The 24,039-nt window shown below is 40.3% G+C and overlaps 1 protein-coding gene across 27 annotated transcripts in view; it reads right to left on the bottom strand.

Annotated features, from left to right (window-relative positions):
- The window catches only part of MCF2L (MCF.2 cell line derived transforming sequence like), a 163,906-nt gene that overhangs the window by 34,505 nt on the left and 105,362 nt on the right, over positions 1 to 24,039 (bottom strand). For 24 of the 27 annotated variants that reach the window (XR_010471714.1, XR_010471715.1, XM_065058970.1 and 21 more), the window contains 2 exons: positions 23,087 to 23,201; positions 4,067 to 4,157 (listed from right to left, as the gene is read on the bottom strand). Coding sequence is in view for 23 of the 27 variants with exons in the window: in XM_065058970.1 (XP_064915042.1) it covers positions 4,067 to 4,157; positions 23,087 to 23,201 (206 nt within the window). In the remaining 4 variants the exon portion in view is untranslated. Of the gene's footprint in view, positions 1 to 4,066; positions 4,158 to 4,276; positions 6,249 to 6,277; positions 6,673 to 23,086; positions 23,202 to 24,039 lie in introns of those variants that run through there. The other 3 variants (XM_065059051.1, XM_065059000.1, XM_065059059.1) reach the window with 3 other exon arrangements.

Raw genomic sequence — 24,039 nt, 5'->3', positions numbered from 1 at the left:
GCCTGGCTCCTGCAAGGTTTAGGCTGGTATTAGCACTTGAATTTTTCCATTGGCTTTTGGTGTTCTCCTGCCAGCTAAAGGTCTTGGCCCTAGTCTTCAAAGCAATTAATGGCCTAAGCCACTGTTATAGTGGAGACTGCATGTTGACTTACAAAGAGCTAAGAAAAAATTCTCCAGGAGGCTTGATAAAACCCAACTCTTGTCACACGGAGAAAGGGCTGCAAAGTTCCATAACTGGATAAAACTTCGTCACTACCACTTGCGTGACCTTCGTACCAACTGTTTCCTCAAGAGAAGTTGCCTACATTAACGTTATTCCCTAAGCACCAAGTTTAAGGAAGTTTATTTTCTCTCAGCTTTCAATATGAGGCTGATGGATGGCTGTGGTGGAACTTTTAATGATGTTGAGTGCAGTTTTTTTGTTCATCTAAAAGTCTGAGCTCACACTTCAACCTTTCCCTCAATATGAAGATGATGACAGCACAATAGAGACAAAGACAACGTAATGACATAGGCTTCATTTTTTTTTTTTTTTAAGAAAACACATTGGAACTATAAACAGAGCAGTGCAAACCCTCAAACATGTTGATTAGTAATGTGCCTTGCTCTGGCAACTGTGGATTGCATATTGCTTGTTTGGGTAAGGTAACAGGAAAGAATAGGAAAAAAAAAAAAAAAAAAAGAGGGAAAAAAGAGTAATTTTTGACTGCCTGGAAAGGAAAAGGGGCTCAATTTGTCTGGTGTTTGTCATTCAGTTGACTTCAATTGGGACAATATGGAGCCGTTTTATCAACCTATGTGACTGCTCCTCCTTGCACCCTCATTCAGCAACCATGCCTTATTTCCATGAGCCTACCCACTTGCTCAGCCATAGGAGCTAAAAAGTTCAGAAAGGTCTTGTGTGTTTCTGTATACCATACTTAACTGAAAACAGTACACTATAATATAAACTTTGAAGGATGTCATCAACTGACAGGGCAAAAAGCTTAAAATTTTTGTATCTTCAAAAAACAACGTAATAAGAATGAACAATTTGCAAGAGCTGACTTAGATATCTTTCCTGTAATACCTTTCAGCGTTCTACGGACTCTCTAGGAACATGACAATTTACCACCAAGACTTCACACTTAACAACACAAAGCCTGGCTTTTGGGATCTCTACCAGAACTCACCTCTCAGTCTCGCTATCCCAGTAAGCCAGATTCTTCCTCAACAGTAGGGATGAATTCTGTCCAACTTACAGCCATCTAAAAGCTAAGCTTTCTATATAGTGAACTGTATCTCTAGGTTACCTATCTCAGATAGGATGAGTCACCCTCTAAACATGTGCCATTCTTGACTGCATGAGGCCAATAACTTCACTTTAGCTAAATCAGGGGAAAAATTAAAAAATAATCTTGTTTGCAGTGCCTTTTAAGTCACAGTCTGCAGTCTTGCACTGGCTAAGGACAACCTCCTGGGCTACTCGCTCATTGCAACTTTGTCAAGTAGAATATAACAACAGGAAAGTCTGTATGCCTGGGAATATGCTTGCCACAATCTCTGTCACATCCCTAGAAAAGAGGGGCCATTTTTCAGCCCAGTGGTTCTGGCTTTGGTTTCAGTTCTGCTGTCACTGCACATGCTTCAGCAGCCATTGTCCTGGGTGAATGGTGCAGCTGCTGCCCTTATGCTGTCTGCAAAAATAGGTTTAACTTGTCTTCACAGCCTTGACTCTCTATAGCAACCCTAACGTATCAGCATGAAATAAAGATTCAGCTCAGGATTGCTCATTTTCCATCCCAGAGAAGAAAATTATCCCTAACAAAGAAGGAAAAAAAGAAACCCATAAATTTTTCAAAATACAGAAAGATTTCCCACACTCATTTCAGTCTGAAACAAAAATTCCTTCTTCATTAGTTTTGTTTTAAAACATATTTCCAACACCTATTAGTAAAAAACAAACTTTTGTGAAGAGTCTTGGAAATAACATAAAATAATAATGATTAAAAAAAAATACATGTTCATATGAATTCCTGCTTAGCAGATACTCAGTGCTTACAAATATATTTCCTACAGTTGTCGGGATATTAGTGATGAGCAGAATATTCAGCCAGGATGTTCCTGTTGGGCAGAGCACCCTGCGCTGGCATCTCTCATTTTGCAAATCACAAGGATCAACCCCCTTAGGGGGATTACAGAAAAATCAGGAAAGATGACTGGGAAGACACTGCAGGACCTGCTACAAAACTCTCTTCTCAAACAACATGAGACTCATAACCTCACACACAGCAATCAGCTTAAGCAATCAAAACTCCTAGAGGTACCAGGCTTTCAGATGTAAGGTTCAGTATGGACGGGTCAAACGACACTCAGATGCTTGATCACCGTCAGAAGACAACTCTGATGGTTAGGAAGATCAAAGAAGTGGAAGTTAAGCCTCCAGTTACCCTTGAGCCATTTAAAAATCTTCATCCATCAGCAGGATACAGAGAAATCCTCACGACTTTGGTACAAGATATGTGTCACATATACTTGGCTTTGTTGTTGTTTTTTTTAAAATAAGGGACAGCAGAAACCTGTATAGAGCTCATTTATGTCAAATATCATAGTAAATACATGGTGGAGGCAGTAAACAAAGTTTTGTCCCTGTATCTTTTCTTGGAATGGGAAGGTAAAATTTTCAAGTGTTCACAGATGACCTATCGCAGAAGCCCACGAGAAGTATCACCACACACATTCATAGACACAATGTAAAGCCAACACTGAGCCAGTTCTGTGAAAAGAAGCAGATTAAAAAAATAAAATCGTGACAGACTTCAGATAGGAAGCATGTTTTTTCTTTTAAATAAAGCTCAAGGAAGGAAGGAAGGAAACCCACCACCAACAGCACTGCAACCCATAGAGATGACTGCACTTAACACCCTTCTCCAGGCAAAGCCCTTAAGCACCAACACCATCACTACAACGGTGGATCCCATATCATAGAGAATAGATACTTGAGTTCTCAATATTGTGCTTCTAGACAAAACAATGCACACCGGAGGAACGTTAGCATAAACGCTATTATTATGGCTATAAGCAACATGTCTGCATTTGTTCCCCACCCTCTACCACCTCAATTAAGTCCATGAAATAACTGTTATATGTGAAATACTTAACTATTTTTGAACAGAAACTGCAGCACTGAATTTTGAAAAAGATTCAAAAGCTCCAGAGATATAGTCCATTTTCTTTAATCACCTCAAATTGTGCTGCTCTCAGTTTCAGCTACTGGAATGCTGCATCTCAAAATTTCAAAATGAACTGCAAAAGCAAGTTTTGCTAACATTTCTGTATATTTTAAATATTTTAACATTTCTAAACATACTTATTGTGGAAAAAGTTGTACTGTGGGAAGATTATATCATCATATATTCATTCACAAAAGGGAGCAAGGATTACAAGAAAAAGAGTAAACGAACAGTATGGTATGCACATGATAAACATGAATCTGTGTTTTCCTGCTTGTGCAAAATAAAACAGCTTTAACAAGCTTAGTTTTCGTATTTTAGAAAAAGAGACTGAAAGTAACTGTATGTGCTGTTCATTGATCATAGTAGGCATACAAGATTTTCTTGCTTACAAGCACCCCTTGTGTTAACTTGACCACCAGAAGATCAGATTTTACACCTGAATTCTTTTCAGAAGTGGTAAACTAAATCAGGACCCTATGCTCAACTCTTCCTGAGACAGAAGCCCGTTTGAATAGTGAAAGGTGGATCCAGAGCTCCCTGGGATGCACGGGCTGCCCACACAAATCTGAGTTCCCACCTGGGAGAGCTGCACATCATTCATTTGCACACACACACACACACACACTCTCCAAGTGCCTTCTCAGGAAGCTGCAAACTGCATTAAAAGCACGTCACAGACACATGATGCTCCCTTCCAGTCAGCAGGGATACAAAACAACTACTGAATACTTTTTGTGTCGTATCATCTAACGTTTTGTTGAAGGAATAAAGTGTTTTCTGTTTTTCTACTCATAAGAGGAAGGTTCAACATGGAAAATCTTTCTAAGGAGTTAATTTAAAAAGGTACTCACTGCTATCCGCAGTATGGAAGCTTTCACAGAGGTCCATTTGTCCTGCCTGCGATCTATGACAAGAATAAATCCAATTCCAGCATCTCGTAAACTAAGTTTGGAGGAAGAAAGAAGAAAAAGACAAAGTTTTGTTAAAAATACAAATGAAACTTCTCTGGTTCTCTCAGTAAAAAAGGCAGTTAAAAAGTAATTTAAAAAAAGCAGCTTGACCTTTTTGTACAGAATCTTTAAGGTCTTTAGATGAAGATATGCTATACCACACAGATGCAGCAATTCCAAATATGTTCCACAGAGCTTCAAACCATATTCTAATAATGAATTCTTCTTTTTCATGAAAGATTGTTTTTACATTTTTTGTACTGAGATTATTTCAGAGGAAAATAAACCCTTTTGATTTTCCATTGTTTTGGTGCTGATGGAATCCCTCCTTCATGCTGTTTTCAGTGTAATTTCAGGATCAAAACAAAACTGTTTTCCTTTTGCATCTGCTTTTAACCTTCTGTTTGAATCACCTTCCTTCTCACTGATATTTAGTACTCCTTAAAAATGCAGATCCTTCTGATCATTCCACGACACCACCGCGTGCATCTGAAATCCTCATATGCCTCCAGGTTGCAAACTTGTTCCCTGGTGCATTTTTACATTCACCGAAACAAAAAATCCCTACGGCATTTAAATGCTCCAAATCATAGACGAGAAAAACGAGATCAGATGCGCTTTTCCGGAATGGAAACATCTGTGAGAGAGATCCCGCTCAGATCCAGGCGTATGGGTGACCTTTCTTTTTTGCCTGTGCTCAGCTGCATGTGCTACCGAGTCCCAACCGAGGGATCTGCTCCTGTTTTGTAATTCCCCATCTAAGCCAATTGTGCAATGCCAGCAGCAGCCCTTGCCAGCCAATCGCAAGCAAAATGGAAACGACAAGCAAGTACAGGGCTGGGGTTTACTATATTCTCACGTATTTGGTCATTTTTAATATATATGCTGCATTTTCAGTCTGGATAACAATTGCCTGCAAGGCCTACTGTCTGCACTGTATGATACTGAGAAATATCGTGCATCGATTTGTTATCATCATACCTTAAAAGACAATATAAAAATCAGCACAACAGACTGTTAGGTTCCTTTATTCGAGATTGCTGAATCATGAAAACACCAGCATTGCTTTAGAAGATTATGTTGGTGGCATAATAAGAAGACGACAGAGGAGGATGAAGAATACAGGTACCCAGAGCTGTCATCTGAAGCTCTTTTTCAAAACTACACATTTAAACATGACTCACAGTCTTTCTTACCAACTGTAACATCTCTCAAATTTGCAGACTAAATATTTAGGAGGAAACATGAATAATCATAAAAAATGCAAAGGAACACTTGCTTTGTTTCAAAAGCAGCTAAGCAATCATTTTAACATAGGAAAATATTAGACACAACTCCTCACTGCCCACATTCAGTGCATGTTACTTAACTGTTGCCCCTGGGTTAAGATAATACTGATAAACAACATCTGAGTCCTTGCCCTGGAAGCCTGAATAATGCTTGCCGACAAACAGAGCTTTATATTAGCCATATGCTTCCCACTACAGTAAATTTCCATGATTTACTAAAGCTTCCCCTCTTCCTTCTCTTTCTTTGTTTGAAGGACAAGAGGAGACAGATCCAGATTGATTTCAGCATCTTTCTGTTCCCCATTTCCAGTTCCCACCATTTTAATCTTTAGTGAGTAAGCAAAATAAAATATGAATAGCAACAATGTTCCACAATAATCAGGTAGCAAAACAAACACCTTAGGAGCCTAAACATGGATGAATGGAGTCAAAAGGGTGCTACAGCTTTTCCCACAGCAGTTCATGTGGATTTTGGAGGGTATTAAGACTCTTAAAGAGCTATTTCCCTTGCTCAGTAGAAGGCCCCGCAAACCCTGAAATTTCTGCATAGTTCCTCAGTGGAAGCATTATCTCAGATCCCAGACTATCTAAATGCATTGTCTGTGTCATATTTCAAGTAAATATTGACATGTCTACATAACAGGAATAAAATTAAAGCCTCTGACAGAGCATCAATCAGATTTCTCTCCAGGAGCACAGGGAAAGACCAGCTCAGCTGGGTTCCCAGGTAAGATCTAGATGGCAGCTCCACACGATCATCTGCCTAAGCACCTGGCAATAAGCAGAGCTTCATACCATTCTCCTAGAAATAAAAAAGACGTGCCTTACTTAAGCAGAAGAGCTGACAAGGGAAAGGACATCTCTAAAACAGCCCAAAAGATGTCTTTCACCAGCCTTCTTCTTCCACTGGATCAAACTGAAGAATCAAATATGCTGGATGGTTGCATGATTCAGAATGTGTTTCCTTTCCAGGCTCAGACAAAAGCTAGGATTCCCCACTGCCGGCTAGAAGAGACTCAGCTGCAAACTCTTCAGTGCCTGACTTCAAACTGTTAACACAGATTGCTTGAAAGAAATTAAATGCTCCGTTCTGAACTGATCACGGTGAGAAAAACATTTGTTATCTTGACAACATTCCCTTGTTGCAAAGGGCTGGCTATCGTGGCTGGATCCAGCTCCAGCAAGTCATAGGCAGGAAGCAACAAACCAAACTAAGACATTGTGTACAACAAAGTTGAGAACATTATGAAGACAACAAAGTCACGTATTCAAGAAAAGTAAATACTGGCAATAGGTCTGCTTGCCATTGCACCCTTGCTCTACCGGCCTCTCTTTGCTGCCACACACACCTGCACATATAGTTATAAGGTAGTTTGCAAGACTTCCCTCTCTTTTAGGGCATAGGATAGTGGTAACAAGCAGGTATTTAATTTTTCTTTAGCTCCAAATTTAACTTAGTTCCAGCTGTCGCGCTTTCCCTCAGCCATATTTATTACATTCTATCCAAATATCAATTTCCTTATTTTACCCCCTCTCTGTTTTCCTGGGAGTAAAGTATTTCTGGCGTCTGCTCTGTGTCTTAGACACGTCTGTCTGTCTCTCTGACAGACATGGCCCATCCTGCTCATTGAGCTTTACCTTGCTCCAGCTGTGTTGTACTCACCAGCTCAGTCCAGGTTTTCTCATGCTTCTGTATCACTCTCCAATAAACTTGTCACCACTAGCCACATTTGTCTCTCCCATCCATCACATTAATCATTCTCCTCCCTTGCTACCTTGTCCCAAGAACAGCTCAGAAAGTCTTAGCACTGTGTTTTTTTATTATTTTATACTGTCAGGACAAATGGCTAAGTCAATTCTCATCTCACTCCTTCCCGAATGCCACAGACCTCTCATTCTCCAACCCCAGTCTCCCTTGCCCTACATCCCACTCAATCTTTCAGTATCTTCCCTCCAGTGGACACTTCCCCAGGCTGTGGTCCTGCCTGGTGAGTCAGGCAGCTTTGCCTGCCCTGCCTGTCACCAGGCAGCACTGACAGCCCATGGGACAGTCTTCCTGCTCAGCCCTGGTAGAGGACCTGGCTCTAGGGCAGCTCATTCTGCAACCATGGATAGATAAACCCCTACTCAGGCCAAGGATGAAATGGGACATTTTTGACAAACTCAGGTAACTACTGAGCATCTGTGAACTGGGATTTTGGCAGATTTTTCTCAAAGTATGTTGTTGACACAAAGGCCATCGTTCTTCTAAGTGTCAAGTCCCAGAGTCCTTGACCAAAGGATGGAGCCACTTCAGCTTCTCAAACAAAGGGCTGTTTCAGTGTTTGAAAAGCACAGTGGGTTTGTTCCCTAACCTCATGGGAACAACTCAGCTATTTTGGCTGAACATTAGAACAAACTCAGGTGAGACATCACGGATCAAAAGAAAATCTGGCAGAATTGCAAATGCCTGGAAACCAACAGTGAGAAACAGCAGACAACCTTAGCAGAAGCACCTGCCTCTTAAGGCTTCCTGACATTTCCCTTACAACCTCTGTTTTCTTTAATGCATTAACTTGTATCCGGTGTACTTTCTGAAACATAATTTATATAAGCTTGTAATTCAAAGTTAGTATTTCCTTCCTTTGTTTCTCTCCTAACATTAAAAAAAAAAAAAAAAAAAAATCATGAGATAAGCTCTGTTCTTGTGTTTATTCACCAGCAAAAAGAACAGAACATTTCTAAAACGGCAGAGAAATCATCCCTGCTCTGCAGGAAATATGTCTGGTAGGAGAAGGGGAACAGGGGCCACAGAGTACAGACCATGGGAAGAAAATGCAGCAGAGAGGAGACTTTCTGTTCTGTCCCCTCCCTTTGTCTTGGGGAGCCAGTGTAGCACCATTTGGAGATACTGGGACACTGAGGTTAAAGTACCTGCCCAACAAGCACTGAGATCTCCGTGTAGACTGTAGAGCAGGAACTGAATTCTCCACTTAATGACTCCTCAGCTGTAGATGATGGGGACATCTCCCTCTTTGTCTTGTTTGCAAGACTTATGAGCTCATGCACCTGGGGGAAAGGGTGGGAAAGCTTACAGTACATGGGACTGCAGAAAGAAACTTCCCTCTGGGGTGTGTGGAAGCAATTACATAGTCATCATCTCAAAGATCCTTGTATTTCTCCAAGGTATGGGTGGTGACAACTGCTACACAAATAAGTTCCTGTTGCTTCTGCATTGCTGTATGAAAACTGCTTATATATTATGCACAAGATAAAATAAATTCTTCAGGTTAAACACAGGGACTCAATAATATCAAGCTTTTGGATGTTTGAAATTCTGGGAAGCATTTTTAGGTTAAATAATTACAGTTTAATGAAAGTGAATTTTGGTCTTAAATCTTATATTACACTCAGGATTGTTCCCTACATTGACTGTCTCTGCCTATACATACAAATGGGCTAGAAATTCTCGCTTTCAGTGTCTGAACAGCTATTTTTATAGTAGGATGTCAGTGAGGAATTACTGCGTTGAGCACCAAGGCAATGCAATGTCTGCAGCAACCTGCATTATTATCAGCTGAAACTCTCTTTAGATCCATGGTACTACCTCCCTTACCCTCTATAGCTCATCACTGACCATCAATGTGGATCAGTGACACACACACACACACACTGCTTCAATCATTGAATCATTTCAGTTGGAAGAGACTCTCAGAATCATCGAGTCCAACCATAATTTAACCTAACTCTGGCACTAAACCATGTCCCTAAGAACCTCGTCTAAATGCTTTTTAAACACCTCCAGGGATGGTGACTCAACTACTTCCCTGGGCAGCCTGTTCCAATGCCTGACAACCCTCTTAATAAAGAATTTTTCCTAATATCCAAGCTAAACCTCCCCTGGTGCAACTTGAGGCCATTTCCTCTCATCTTGTCACTTGCTACTTGGGAGAAGACACCAACACCCTCCACGCTACAACCTCCTTTCAGATGGTTGCAGAGAGCGATAAGGTCTCCCCTCAGCCTCCTTTTCTCCAGGCTGAACAGCCCCAGTTCCCTCAGCCACTCCTTATCAGACTTGTGCTCCAGACACCTCACCAGCTTCATTGCCCTTCTCTGAACTCTCTCTAGTATTTCAATTTCCTTCTTATGATGAGGGGCCCAAAACTGAACACAGGATTTGAGGTAGGGCCTCACCAGCAAGAGACTTGGGGTCTCAGGCTGCTCACAAATCATTATCTTTTTTGGCATGCAACATGCAGGCCATGCAGGAAGGACTGGAACGGGCTCATCTGCCCATCATTGGCTGTACTACTGTACCACGAAAGGACAAACACACAAGACACTGTGACAAATCATAGGAAACATACTGCACATCCTGTCCATACAGTAGCTACGTTTATGTTTGGTCTTGTCACAAGGGTTGTGTAGATCAGGTCTTAAGTAAAATTATTGAAGGTACAATTGCATCAAGTGTAGAAAAAAAAAGACAAGTTTATGCTCAAACAGGTTCAGCATATAGAAGGAAACAGTCCAGTAGCCCGAGCACAGAGTTCATGAACACTTTCAACACCAAGAGCTCCCATCATGCCCCCAGTGATAAAAATGCTTCCAGCAATTACTGCTCTTTGAAGTCAGAAGTCATCCTATATTCAGTCATTAGCAAACATGCTAAGGTAATCAAGAACAGCATTCTCTGTTAATTTGCCTAGGAATAGGATATTGGAAACCAGACACTAACGAGTGAGGTTATTGTTTCCCAAGAGAAATTTTGCACCCTACATTTTCAGAGGCATTTTGAATGATTGAAGCTGAGCCACTTCAAAGACCATTTCTCCATCTCTCCTGACACTTCCAGGAATGACTTACTGGGGGATGAAGGGGAGACAAGAACTCTTTCTTAATTATAAGTGTTTCATATATTAAAAAATTGAAATTCCTGATGCCTCAGCAATGAATGAAAGCAAAGAAGAGCCATCTCCCTAGTGGAAACGGAGTGGCTCTAGAAGACAGTCGGATAACATGATGAAAAACATGACTAATGGTATTAACAAATCAAGACAGAAATCTCCAGTACAGCAACTACGAAAGGAAATAATTCTGCTAAGCCCTATGGTGACATTTCACATCACCAGTTTTATGCTAGCTTCCCAGCAAGAAAAATGGCAGGAGCGATTCACCTGACATAGCCTTGTCCCACATCTCCCCTCCCCGTGTCCTTTATGCAGCATAACCAGGATTTCTCCTATTTGATCACTAGGTAAGTCCTAGAGAATGCACCTTTTCCCAGAGCAGAAGAATTTAATGGTTTATGAAACTGACAATGAAAAAAAGCTGAAGTTCAATTGTAACGTTAGTATCCAGGCACCAAACAGTAATTAGACCTACAGCAGTTTCATTTTCTTCCAGTTCTTGATTGTTCATTATCATAAGGTCTACTTGGTTCCAAAACTGGCCAATTTATTATCTTAATTTCCAAACAAATCCATCAGCTGGGTATTGTAAAAAAGAAACAAACAAAGAATGTAATTGACATGTTCCCCTCATTTTAAGAGATATTCTACAGGCTATTTCAAAATGATGGACCCAATTTTGAAGTAATTTCAATTTGAAATTGGGTCCATCATTTTGAAACACCCTGAGTTTATTAATTAAAAAATATTTTTGTACTTGATTGGTTTTTAAATATTTTGATCTTATGACAGCTTCTTTCTCACTATCCACAGTGAGACTAACATTAAGGACTTCTTACCATTGGAAACCACAGTCTCTAAGGAAAAGGAAGTGATTTTGTGCTTTCATAAGTAAATGATGGAAATAAGAGGATATATCAACTCCATGAAGCTCCTATTTGAAAGCTTCAGGTATCACAGGCTTTTATAGCCCATTATACTCAGCCTCACTGTATAAGGTGCCTGATTAAATCAGTTTAGAGAGAGCAGAAACTTGAAAAGAATATAAAACAAACATTATTTGAGCTTCATATTGGACAATAAGCTTTCTAGTTTCAATTGCTAAGTGAGGCTGAAGTATCTAAGCCTGAACACAGTATCTAGGCTGAATACTGCTTTGTAATGCTGCTGCTATTTCAGATCTTATGTGTTTTCTAGAAACCTACACTTAAATTAGTACTTAAAAGCACTCAATTGAAGAACAGTCTGCAAAATAAAAAATGTTCTAATCCTTTATAATACCAATGTTGCACATGATACTCAAAATTTGCAATGTAAATGCACAAATCATAAAGTGGTTACACACATAAAACAAGCTGAAAGTGTTATGAAAGCTGGACAGTAGTACCTTCCCTCTACCTACACTTACTCTAAATTAGAAAACCTTATATTTTCTATTTTTATGACAGAAAATTTGAGGATTGCATCGGTATTGAGATATCGGAGTCAAATAAGCAACATGCCAAGAATATAAATAGAATGCAAATATAAATATAAACATATTCCCGAAAGGCAGTTGTATATACAATTGCATGATTCTGTCTCAACATTGAGCTTGTTAGACAGAAAATAGTTTGGTGCCAAATTCTGCCACAAGATGTATATGTATGACTAATAGAGGTCAAAGAACACTGCATGCATCTGAGCAGGGAACTGTTCCTAACAAGGGTAACACTTATGAACATAACATTTACAAACACCCAGATGAAGCTCCTTGGCTATCTAGCAGACTTCCTGACTCCCTAAAGCAAACTCGTGTGACATTTCGGCTCCAATTCAAACTGTGACCCTGACATCTCAGTTCAGATTCCCTTAAGAATCACTTTCAGTTAGGTGTGTAACCGCTTATCAGACATCAGTTATTATTCCAGCAACATTTATAAGAAAAAAACCCAGAAATTATGAGCGCACTCAATTTCTGGCACGTGGCACTGCCTACAGGACAAAAATAAGAATGCAATTATTAACAATTTCTGCATAACTTCAGATGGAAGTAGTAATACAGTTTTGTCTTTAATTTTTGTAACTGATAGCTCTTCAGCTGAAAATACTGAAGAAGTCAGCTCATGCAAGAAAAGCAGCTGGGAGGACATGCCCATTGCTTCTGATCCCCTTGGAAAACCATCCCTAGAGCACAGACACAAGGAACAGGCTCATCTCATGCTTCCTGAGATGCTGAATTTAACGCCAGTGCTTGGTGGTGTGGAAGTCACCACACTGCACCTTTCTCCTTGTATCGAAATCTCTGGAATCGGGGACAAAACTTGTAATTTACTCCTTACTGTGCTTAACTAGTGAGCACCTGTACTGTGCTTCAACAAAAGGCCACTGATCTAGACGACTTTGTCATGTTTGATTGTTGGGCTCTCTCATAATCAGCTCAATGAACCTTAACTGTAGAAGGAAAAACATCCTCAACTCAAACTAAGGCTGACCATTGCTCATGAGGAAATATAGGAAAGAGAAGGAACTCCAGCAGAAGAATTTAAAATTAGACAGTCAGAAGTGCTGCTATACAAGTGCAGCCTCTAGTGGTCTGTCCATAATCACTTAATGCCAAGAAAAATCATTATATAGAGAGGTCCTGGCAGTCACAGCTGCATTTCCCCAACACAGCTAATGTTGTGACACACCACAGCAGGAGCATAACTTGTAAGCAAGGAGGTACCATTTCTCATTGATTCTTATGTTTAAAATCTGATTTTTGAAAAACAAAACTGCTCCCCCCCCCAAAAAAAAAAAAAAACAACCAAAAAGAACCCCCCCCCCCCAAAAAAAAAAAAAAAAAACCCACCAAAACAAAACCAAAAATCGCCAATTAAATCACTATGAATACAACAATGTGCATATTCTACCATCTTTTTCATTCTGCACTGGAAGATGGATTTTTAAATGCACATTCAAAACACAGCATTTGGACCTTCCCTTGATTTTGGTTTTGGTAGTCACTGACTTCTCTTCAGAGAAACAGATGAAGCTGCACAGGAAATGAAGAAAATATGAGCCTTTGTACTGGAGCTGAACCTGTTAAAGTTTCATCATTAGACGTGGTTCAGATAAGAAATTAAATTAATTTCTCTCCCTCCCTCTGCTATGCATTCTTTTTTTCTCTTCCTTCTCCAGATTCCAGTTAACTCTCTCTAAATCTTATCCAGTGTACCACTGATAAAAACCTTACCTCTTCCCTTTCCTATTATGCCCACTTTTGGTCTCAGCTGATATTTGTTCATCCCCAGGTAGTCTGAGGGCATAATGTATTTCAATTTTCTCATGATTGGGGGAATCATCAGATAAACAAAATTGTATTTTAGGATTTCACAGCAAGTGGACAAAGAATTTAGATGAATGCTGGGTTGTGAGGTGGCATAAATAAAAATGATGTCAGGCAACTGGTTATATTTTCTCATGAGGCAGAAGAGGAGGAGAGTCATTCAGCCTGGAAGACCAACATCATCAAAATACTTTTTGAAATTTTATAAGCGTAGGCAAGATAATTACACATGAGGTTGTACCAATGACAGGAGATCTTCAAAGCCAGATAAACAGGAGACAAAATAACAACAGCAACTTCAAAGAGCTTTGTCTAAGGGGTTAATAATAATTCAAAACTTTGGAAGTCTCATGCAAACTTCACAATGAGTGTGGCCCAGAAAGCCAGGCGTGGTTACATGTGGCCCTATCCCTGATTTGAAAATCCTCCACCACCTGACTGCGAGAGCAACAGGTTACTGCATCTGCCGGCAGAGCAAGAACCCACAAGGAAGATGGGCTACTGTCAGACCAACAGTCAATGAGGTGAGTGACAGATCAGTGATGACCAGGAGAGTTGCTCTCAAGGTTGGTCTCAAGGGAAGCCAAAGGCCTTTATCCCGCACAGCAGTAGGTGCCTTGAAATTGTGAGACAGGAATCCAAATGTTTACCTGAAGCAGTTCTGTCTCAAGTACAGCTTGTGTTCCTCAACCAAATAAGCAGCATTTGGTACAAGCTTGATTTATTTTTAAGTATTTACACTGATTTATAAAGTACACACATTCACATTTCTTTTCCCTTCCCCACTCAGCTTCAGAGCTATGGGCATCAGTATCTTCCTTGACTGGTCCCTATAGCTCCTCTTTATCTCTTTCGCTACTCTAGGTCCTCAAATCAGATTCTCTCTCACTTTCAAGTCAATTCCTCCCTAAAATAAACAAGCAAACATAACTGATGGGAGGACAGTAATGCTGGCTATGTTCCATCATATATGCTGACAGTCTTTCTGCTTCAGAAAACTTATTCTGTTGGGGAAAAGCTGGAGGAATGTAGCCAGTGTTAAAAATAAGAACTGAAGTGTCCAGACATCATCATTTACCTGGACCCGGACATCTGCTTTGTACCACATGTAGTGATTTTCTGTGGTATTAATCAGTCTTTTTTATGGTAACTTAGCAAGCTTTACCCTACCAAGGAACCCCATAGACTAAAATCAGAATGGCTTTGCTGCATTTCTGCAGGTAACAGAAATAATCATTAAAAGATAAATTTATTGCTTAACAGATTCTCTTTCAGTGTGTGAAATTAACTAAAATAAGGTTTTTTATAAGGAAGAGTTCTAATTTTCTAAATGGAAAAAACAGTGTAATTTCTTTAGGTCACACAGAGCTGCTTTTGGACAAACTGAAGAAAGACAACAACTTTCAGGATTCATTCAGACTTAAGTACAGATGGCTGAAGTAGGCCATGTTATCCTTGAGGGACAATTAAAGATAAATAGGTCAATAAAGGCAAAAGGGCTGCATGTCGGTTATCCTTAAATAAATCTGAGCAACAGAAAGCCTACATGTTCCTCATTTTAAACTATTAAGTCAGACTCCATAAAAACATTTTTATGCCTACTGAGAACATGGATATTGCAATTATACATATTTCCAGTACATTTCAACAACCATTAATGTAAGTGCACAAAGCCTTGGCACAACCTTATCTGGAATGCTGCATATCATGCTTTAGAAAACTGAGTTTATAGATAAAAAGAGGGTTAAATACCCTGAACTTAAGACTGGACTAACGAAAGCTCCTGCATCAGGTCCAGCATTTTAGTAATTAACTTTTACAATTTTACAGTGCTCAATTTACCTTGCCTCCTTAGCAGATTAAATTTACCATTGGATAGTGTGTGTAATACAGAGCCTATATACTGTTCAAATGCTCTAAGCTTTAAAGGTGTAAGCAGGATTTAAACACTAGGAAGGCTTTGCCTGTACAGAGCTGAACTTTAAAACAAGTTTAAGATGTTCCCAAGGTGGACATCGAGTCAGGTGTAAATTGTTCCAAACCCAGTAAAAATTCAGACTCTAAGCAACTTTGAGCTTTGACGTAACCTTCTCAAATTACACATCCAATACAAAGCTTCAAACTATGACTTAGGATGCAAGACTCCTACTTCAAACCTAAGCCTTTACATCTTCTTTCTGCTTGCAGAAACACATGGCATTTACAACTGTTTGGCAGCTGTGCTCTGAGAAAGGAAGGGCACACACAGCATGACAGATTTTGCTGGAAGTCCCGGGATGTTCTCACTGACAAATTTGAGGGGCTGCCAAGGTAACAGCAGGGTACAGGTCCCACATCTTCAGCCTGGATTGGAATCTGACAACGAGGAGAGTGTGGAAATGAAGCACAGCTGACAGAAATAAACTCTGAAGCTGCAAAGCTGTTGCTTAGCATGTCAGTGGGAACTGTCAGGACATCTGTTTTTGGCACTTCTTACCCATACGTGGTGACGTTCATCCCTGGCACTATATAAAACAAAAGTGGTTAACTCTTAGCTAGTGGTAGGCTGCTTGTTTAGTTTATGGATAAAAGAGGAAACATGCGGTTACCCTCCCACACCGTCTCTTCGTAAGGTCAGCAAGGACCCTGAGGGACTTACCAGCTCAAAACAGTGTTACATCAGCATGGCCGTCCCTGCTTTTGGGTGCAGTGGTGGATCTATGCTGAGCAGGCTGGCCAGACCTAAGCTGTGCACTCTCCAGTGCCCCTTGCGCTGAGGTTTGGTAGCTCCAGCAAACACCCATGCTGTGCTGTGGTCACCACCTAAATCCACCCTGTCATGCTTTGCTGCACCTACAGTAGCGACTTCTTTTCAGATCTGAACCTGCTGTAAGACTTTGCACAGATGTTTCTTTTTCAGTTTTCCATGTACCTCGGTGTTATCCCAAACAATGGGAAGTTGGTATAGTTAACAAGGAAGGGTCTACCTGAAGCTTCACAAACCCTAACAACTGAGCTTCCAAACTGTCAGACATCGACACTTGGGGAGATCATCTTGTTCTCTTTTGTCACTCAGACAGGATGGCTCCCCAGTTTCCAACACCAAGCAGTACCACAAACAACAGGATTTCTTAGAAGGCCACATGGTGTTTAAGCATTTGTAAACCACCAGGATCTCAGAGAAGGGGACGTTCTCCCGGGCAGGAAACCGACAGGGACAGCTTTCAAAACAGGAAATTGCTGAACAAGACAAATTAACCTGAGATATGCTCAAGATCCTGCAGTAGCACAGGAGGGCAGCACAAAGAGGGGCTGTACAAGGCTCTTCCTGAACACAAGTCCAAGAAGCCTGCGTATTGTATTTAATCAGCAGTGTTGGGACTCAAACTGGCAATGAAAACCTGTTCTGAATTTTCTAATCTACACTATCTTTGCTTTCTCTTGAAAGGAACTTTGTATTTAAGACTCAGTGTTACAAATTTGAAATACTAATTTTCTAATCTTTTGTGACCACGAGAATTCTAGCTTGCTTTCTTTGTTCAAAGAAGAATCTATATGAGCAATGACAAAAAGCACTAAAACTATATCCTTTTGTTCTCTGCTACAAGCATGTTGTTTTCTGATTGCAATAGAAACTGCTAATTAACCAGAAGGAAAACCATATGTTGAAAAATCCTCTCTCTTTTTTTTCAACCACTGCAATTATCTATTAATTTAGTTTAGATGAAGTTCTCATGCTACACCCCACATTTGGTAAATTCATATTCCAAGGATGTGTGCACACTTAAGTTAATAAAATACGTTTAGAGTGACATCTGTGATGGATAGCAGTAAGTATAAATAACACTTGCCTTCAGGGTACCTTTGAAATCTTAGAAATCTATTTACTAGCATAAACAAGAGGAAAAAATACTTTCTAAAGAAAGGAAAAAAGAAAAGAATACTGAATGCCCTGAGATGACTTATTAAGGGTATAGCTGGTAGCTATTTCAGGAATCTATTGCAAACCTGAACAGAATATTCTTCCTCCACCCTCTGCATATGTGGGATGTAAAAGGCACATCCCACAGGTGCCTCTCCCACTGTGCAAGAAGAATGATGGACACTGTGTTGTCAGTTTTTCACTCAGCTAAGAGGTGAGACAACCTTGTTCTGCACAATCTCCTCTTCCTACTCAGCTCAACAATCCCCTAAGGACTAGCCCAGTAAAGTAATAGGAGGCCAGTAAAGTAATAGTCTGATTCTCCTCTACAAAGAAGAATGCCTCCTATCTATAGGGACATTATAAAATGTCCTCGAAGCACTCAAATAGATACAAGACTTAGCTCACTGTCCTCTGCTGAAACCCAGTTGAATTTAAAGAGCTCAGCTCTTACAGACACTTATCTACAGATATGACTTTAGATATGACTTTATTCAGCAACTCCACTGATAAGAACTATTAATTCCTGTGAATGAATACTTATATGTAAAGTATTTGTACCAATTCAACATTTTTATTAAAATACTCTTCCTAAAAAGTATCACCTTAAGTACATTACCTACTGCTACAGATTCTCCTTTCATCCTGGGTACTATACATACAAAACAACAACCAAAAAATCACTTGACCTTAGAAAAATCAAAGAGAATCCTCACCTTTTTTTTAAAAAAGCTTTATCTTGTATTTCAACAATAATAATAAAATACTAGCGGCTAAAAGGACAAACCTGTTTCAGAAGTATTACATGTATACCTTTATAACATGTATCTTATCACCCAAACAGCAGTTATAAAGGGATTATCTGTAATCTTCCATTGTGTATAGTACTCATATTTTATCTTCTTTTCCTGATAAAGCAGCAATCTTTAAGTACACATGGTACACAACTGTTGTCACACACTATGTCAACCTGTACTGAATATTTTGAGATTACAAACCGTACAGCAGACATTGTATTTTAACCAGCTGTCTATAGAACATGAACTTATCTTGCAACATAAACAACACCCACCTGAAGAAGATGGTTCAGCTCTCTGCCTAATGACATACAGTTGCACCAGGGTTAACTGAGTATCTTAAATTGAGATGAGATATTCCCTTTCCACTGTCTCCTTTCTTAACATCCTCATGTATCAGGCATTTACACATTTGAGCACATGCTGATAGCTCTGCTATTTGCACTATTCTGCTCCATGGTCACGTAAGTTGGCAACATGCAACTTGCAATAGCTCCATTCCTAAATGGGGGGTGCCCCATGAGACATTTAACTCTTCATGATTAAAGTTCACTATGAAAAAGACAAGAGAAAGTTTACACTGAAAAAGCTTCTGAGACCCAATGTTCAGACAGCACAGAACAAGAATGCAATCAGAAGGGACAAGGTCATATTTACCTACAAAATTAGAGGGAATAATAAAGGTAGGTTTAAGAGGTTACAGTTTTTCCTCTTTCAAAAAAATGCCTAAGCTAGTCTTACTACAAAGACTTCTTTCACTCGTGAGCAAATCTTGAAAATCTGCCGCCGCCGCTAAGATTTACTAAACCAGCAAATATTTTATTGGGTGCACTCTACTGCAGAGCAAAGAAAGGTCCTTTCTTACGAGGCTCTTAGCAGGTCGTCACTGTCATTTCCATGAAATATCATTTCCCTTAACATGCGACTGCAGGCCGTCAAAGAGTTTTGAGTTATTGCTGCCAACCCCTTGCTCTGATCAGGAATCTTGCCCGGGGCCAAGTAGCACGAGTAGTTTTCTGAGGAGCTGTTGTGGCTCCAGACATGTCCATGCTCTACAGGGCTCTTCATAGAAAAGTCCCTTTCCCCTCAGTCAATCAGAACAGACAAAAGACAGAGTTATGTATTTCATAAGCTAAATGACACTACTCTGGAGAACAGTCCATGCATAAAAGGTCTGGGCTTCATTTTTATTCTTCCTGTAAATCTGTACTCCTTAGACCTCTTTAATAAACTTATGAAATAAATAAATAATGGACTGCCTCCACTTCCCTCAAAAACAGTTTCCAAAGCATCCAAAAGAGTCTTTGAATTTTTAACCCTTGAAAACTAAGTTAGCAGTAAAAATCCTACCTTACTACACCTTTAACAGCACTAGAAATATCACAATGCAAGGCAGATTATAATACTGCCTATCTTTAGGGCATAGGCAATCAATAATTCGCCATTAGCAAAACATATTTTATGAAGGCATGCATATTGACATCTAAACCAGCATAGTTCAGTTATTCTGTAGTTTGTTATTCCTATAAACCTGCACGATGGCTCATAAATAAAATTTTACACAGTAAGCTCATAACACCACTAGCAAAGGTGTCAGGGATGTCTTCAGCCCTTCTGAGATTATGGCAGTTCTCAGGTACAAAAAGGTCCCAGTTTTATCATTATCTTCACAATGGCATCATTTTTACAAGTTCGAAATTGAGAAGTTATCACTTTAATAGCTAACATATTGTTATATTCACAATAGTTAATACCTTACACTTCACATTTAGCCAGCTGGGTTATCTCCTTCGTTTATACAGAAAAGTGATCTTTTTCTGAAGAATTAGAAATTAAAGAAACAAGAAAATCTTAGAAGAACAGCCAGACTTCAGAAATGGCCACTTCTGGCTCAATTTGCATAGATTAATCGTTGGATGGTAAGGAAAATGAACAGAAAAACCTCAAGAAAGTCTGCTCCCAGACTTTTAATTAATAAAAACGTGCTCTGCCAAACCAATGCTGTGGGGTACGCTCAGTCCTCTCCCCTGCAGCAGATGCTTTTTGTTCCGATCAGAATTTCTCACATAAACCCCACTGTGCAGAAGCTCAAGAGGCCACCATGAAGCATACCACCAAAGACTTTCAAAAGGAGGAACAGATGTGAATTTAGTGCATAATTATTTGTAATAACAGTATTCAAGAAAGATATTATCAAGGGAGGCTTTGCACTACATAGTTTCACCAACACCGTGATAAATGAAGAAAATGAAGCTGGCTGTCAGCTTCACAGCTCCTCTCCCTGATAAACCAGAGGCCAAGGAGGCACCTCACAGTATTGTGCTGCATGTAACCAGCATTCCCTCACAGGGAGTAGGTCCTACAAAATAATTAAAAGGAAAGCTCTTTGCAAGAACGCTATTTCTCTTCATGCACGTACAGTAAACAAAAGCACGCACACGCATGAAGGACATCTGCCAAAATTGGTTCCAAATGTGAACTGAACGTGGTATGAGCTGAGTTGCACTGCACGTTGTCAGGGAAAACAGCATGAAATACAGCTTGATACCAGCATTTAATCATTTGTTACAGAACCTATGTTTCTAAGAGGTTTTTAATCTGGTGGAGCCAGATAGCCCAATTTGGGAAAGACATAGAGGAAATCATTCAGATTTTAAAGGATGTCAGGAGGCTTCTAGTCAAACCTGTTACTCAAAGCGTAGTCAACTCCAAATGCAGACCAGATTGTTCAGGACTTTGCACAGCAAGGTCTTGAAAACCTTTAAGGACAGAAACTCCATTGCCTCTCTTGGTAGCCTGTCTCAACACTTATTTTCTCAGTGCCATATTTTTTTCCCCCCCTTACATTCAGATCAGATCCTCTCTGTTCCCATTCCCACCCTGGGCCTCTCTCTCCCCACCACCCATCTCTCTGAGAAGCCTATTGCCATCTCCCCACTGTCTCTTTGTTGGTGGGAATGGTGCCCGTTGAGTGCACACAGCTTTCCCTCCCCCAGCTGAGCAAGGCCCACTCATGTAGCCTCTCCTTATATATCAGCTCCAGCCCTGACCATTGTGGAGGCCCCACTGAACTTACTCCTGTTTGTGAGCCCTCACCCTGTGGTAGCTCAGAGCAAGGCCCAACACTACAGGAAGGGTCTGGAGAGAGCCAGATGGTAGACATCCCTGCTCTCACTTGTTCCAGGCCATGCTCCTGCTGGTGCAGCCCCAGGGCCACCACCCTTCACTGCTGTCAGGACATCTTCCTGGCTCACTTCTAGTGTACTGCCCACTAGTGCCCCCAGGTCCTTTTCAGAAAAGCAGCCCCACAGCCAGTTAGTTCCCAGCCCGTATTCTTGCAAGGGGTGTCCCTTCTTGCAGGACTTGTCATTTGTCATTGCCAAATTCATTATGCTCCTGTCAGCCTGTTCCTGTAGCTTGTTGAGGTTCCTCTGAAAGCAAGTCCTTCCCTGAAGGATATTGACTGGTCCACCAGTTTCTCATCCACAAACTTGATGAGAGTGCACTGCTCCTCCTTGTCCTTGCCAAGGACATCAGACAGATACATACGGTACCCTGAGGAACTGTCTCCAGGTAGACCATGAGCCATTAACCAACAAACTTTGAGCTTGATGATCCAAGCAGTTTCTCACCCACCCAACAACCCACCTGTCAAGACATAACTCAAGTGGATACAAAGGTGCTGCGGGAGACTGTGTTGAAAGTCTTGCTCAAGTTGTGGCAAAAGACATGCACAGCTGCCCCTCATTCATGCATCTAGTCATTTCCTCATAGAAACAGTTTGGTCAAGCACAATTTATTGCTGTTTCATCCATGCTGGCTACTACCCATCACCTCCTCCTTTCTTGTGCCTATAAATGTGTTTTAAGAGGACTCAGTAATTTTCATACAGAACAAAGTGAGATTGCCCATCCTGTAGTGCTCTGAATCACTATTCGTGCCCTTTCTGAAAATGAATGCAATATTTGCCTTTCTCCAGTCATCACAGGCCATCTCTGATCTCAAAAATCCTCCAAAGAAGATAGAAATCAGCCTTGCTGTGACATTGTCCAGCTCCTTCACCACTCCTGATATAGTTCTTGTCTCAAAGACTAGATTTGGGTCAAGATTTCTCAAGAGATCCTTTTCTTGATCCTCACCTGCTGCTATTCATTCTCCTTCTTGAACCCTGTCTCTAAGCACACAGGCCTGGTAGTCTCTCTGAGAGAAGACTGAAGCCAAGAATTCATCAAGTGTCTAAGCCTCATCTGTGTTGACTGCTACTACTTTAGCCAAAGTTTTGGAAGTGCTGCACAGACAAAGCCAAGGAAATTGAGCACAACTGGTTAGGAAAAACCTCTGTATATAAGTGTGGAATATTCCCTCACAGCGAGTAATGTTTTGAGTAGTATAGAGGAATTAACTATGGTCAGCCAAAATTATACACGTTTTAAATTAAAACACAGGACATTGCACTCTAAGAAAAGATAAGAAGCAAGAGGACAACATTCATCACAGAATCTGCATCCATATATACAAGGTAATAATTTTCTAATTAAATATAAATAGCACTACATAATTCATCTAACGACTATATTAGGCAGCTGTCCCTAATCAACACTTATTGACACTGCACTATAAGCTGCATTTTCCTTTTAATTAAATAGCAAGCCTGACCTTTATACCATCATCCGACTGAAGGTGAAAAATCGCTTGGCAGGTAAAATGTATTTTCTCCTAGACAGGTGCTCACCTTGGGATACTCGTCAGGTAGGTCAGGACATTCTGGAACTCCTTCTCGGGGATCTCGCTGAAAGCTGGGTAGTCTGGAAAGGTGATAACAGGACATCCATCTCCCCCTCTTCCACCTACAAAAGAAACAAGCAGCAGGTGTATTTACATACAAGTCCTTTTACCTAGCCTGCAGTTTCCCAGTCACGAAGCTACTGTGTTTTTTCTCTCTTTTTTTTTTGGTGCAGTGTTGATCAGCGTGGTCATAATTTATTCTGAATAGCCTAGTCTCTTCTTCAGAGCTTAGGAAGTTTTATAGGAACAAATTTGTTACACCACATTTGATTTTTTTCCTGCACAAATATCTTTGCCCATGTGAATGCAGCTTTGACACCAGATGGCAGTGCATCTTTCTTTCGATAAATGGCAACCACATGTAAATACAGTCTGAAGAAATAAATGAACTGAATTAATAAAATGCTAATCCAGAATTAAGTAGGTGAATCTCTATCTTGAACTGAACTCAACCTTCCCACCTGTTTGAACTCATTCCTGCAACCCCTGCCTTCCTTCAGCTAGCTGCTCTGCTTCCAGGACAGTCTAAAAGAAGTGGCAGAACATAAAAATAACTGGGAGAACGTGATTCAAACCAAAATATCCAGTTCAACTTCTCCAATCACCTACAAAAGCTAAAGCAGAGCCCAACACCTATGCTGAAGGATGGCTGCTGATGAGCTACATACCATCTATATCTTTTTTGGCACTTACACTACTGGGTAGAATTCACAAATGCAACATTTTCAAATGTGCTTCACACACATTTTAAAATACAAAATGTAACTTTTTTTAAAGGCAATGTTAGTGTTTCATGACTTAAGCAAGGTTATTTTCATAAAGACAGGCTGGACAAAGGACTTGCTGAGCCCTAGCAAGCACATGAAGCTAACAGTTGCAGGGTGGCAAGGATACCTTGCT

Source organism: Columba livia, chromosome 1, assembly GCF_036013475.1.
Source record: "Columba livia isolate bColLiv1 breed racing homer chromosome 1, bColLiv1.pat.W.v2, whole genome shotgun sequence".
Lineage (NCBI taxonomy): Eukaryota > Metazoa > Chordata > Aves > Columbiformes > Columbidae > Columba > Columba livia.
Note: the sequence above shows the minus strand (reverse complement) of the source record. Positions and strands in the feature narration are given on the sequence as shown.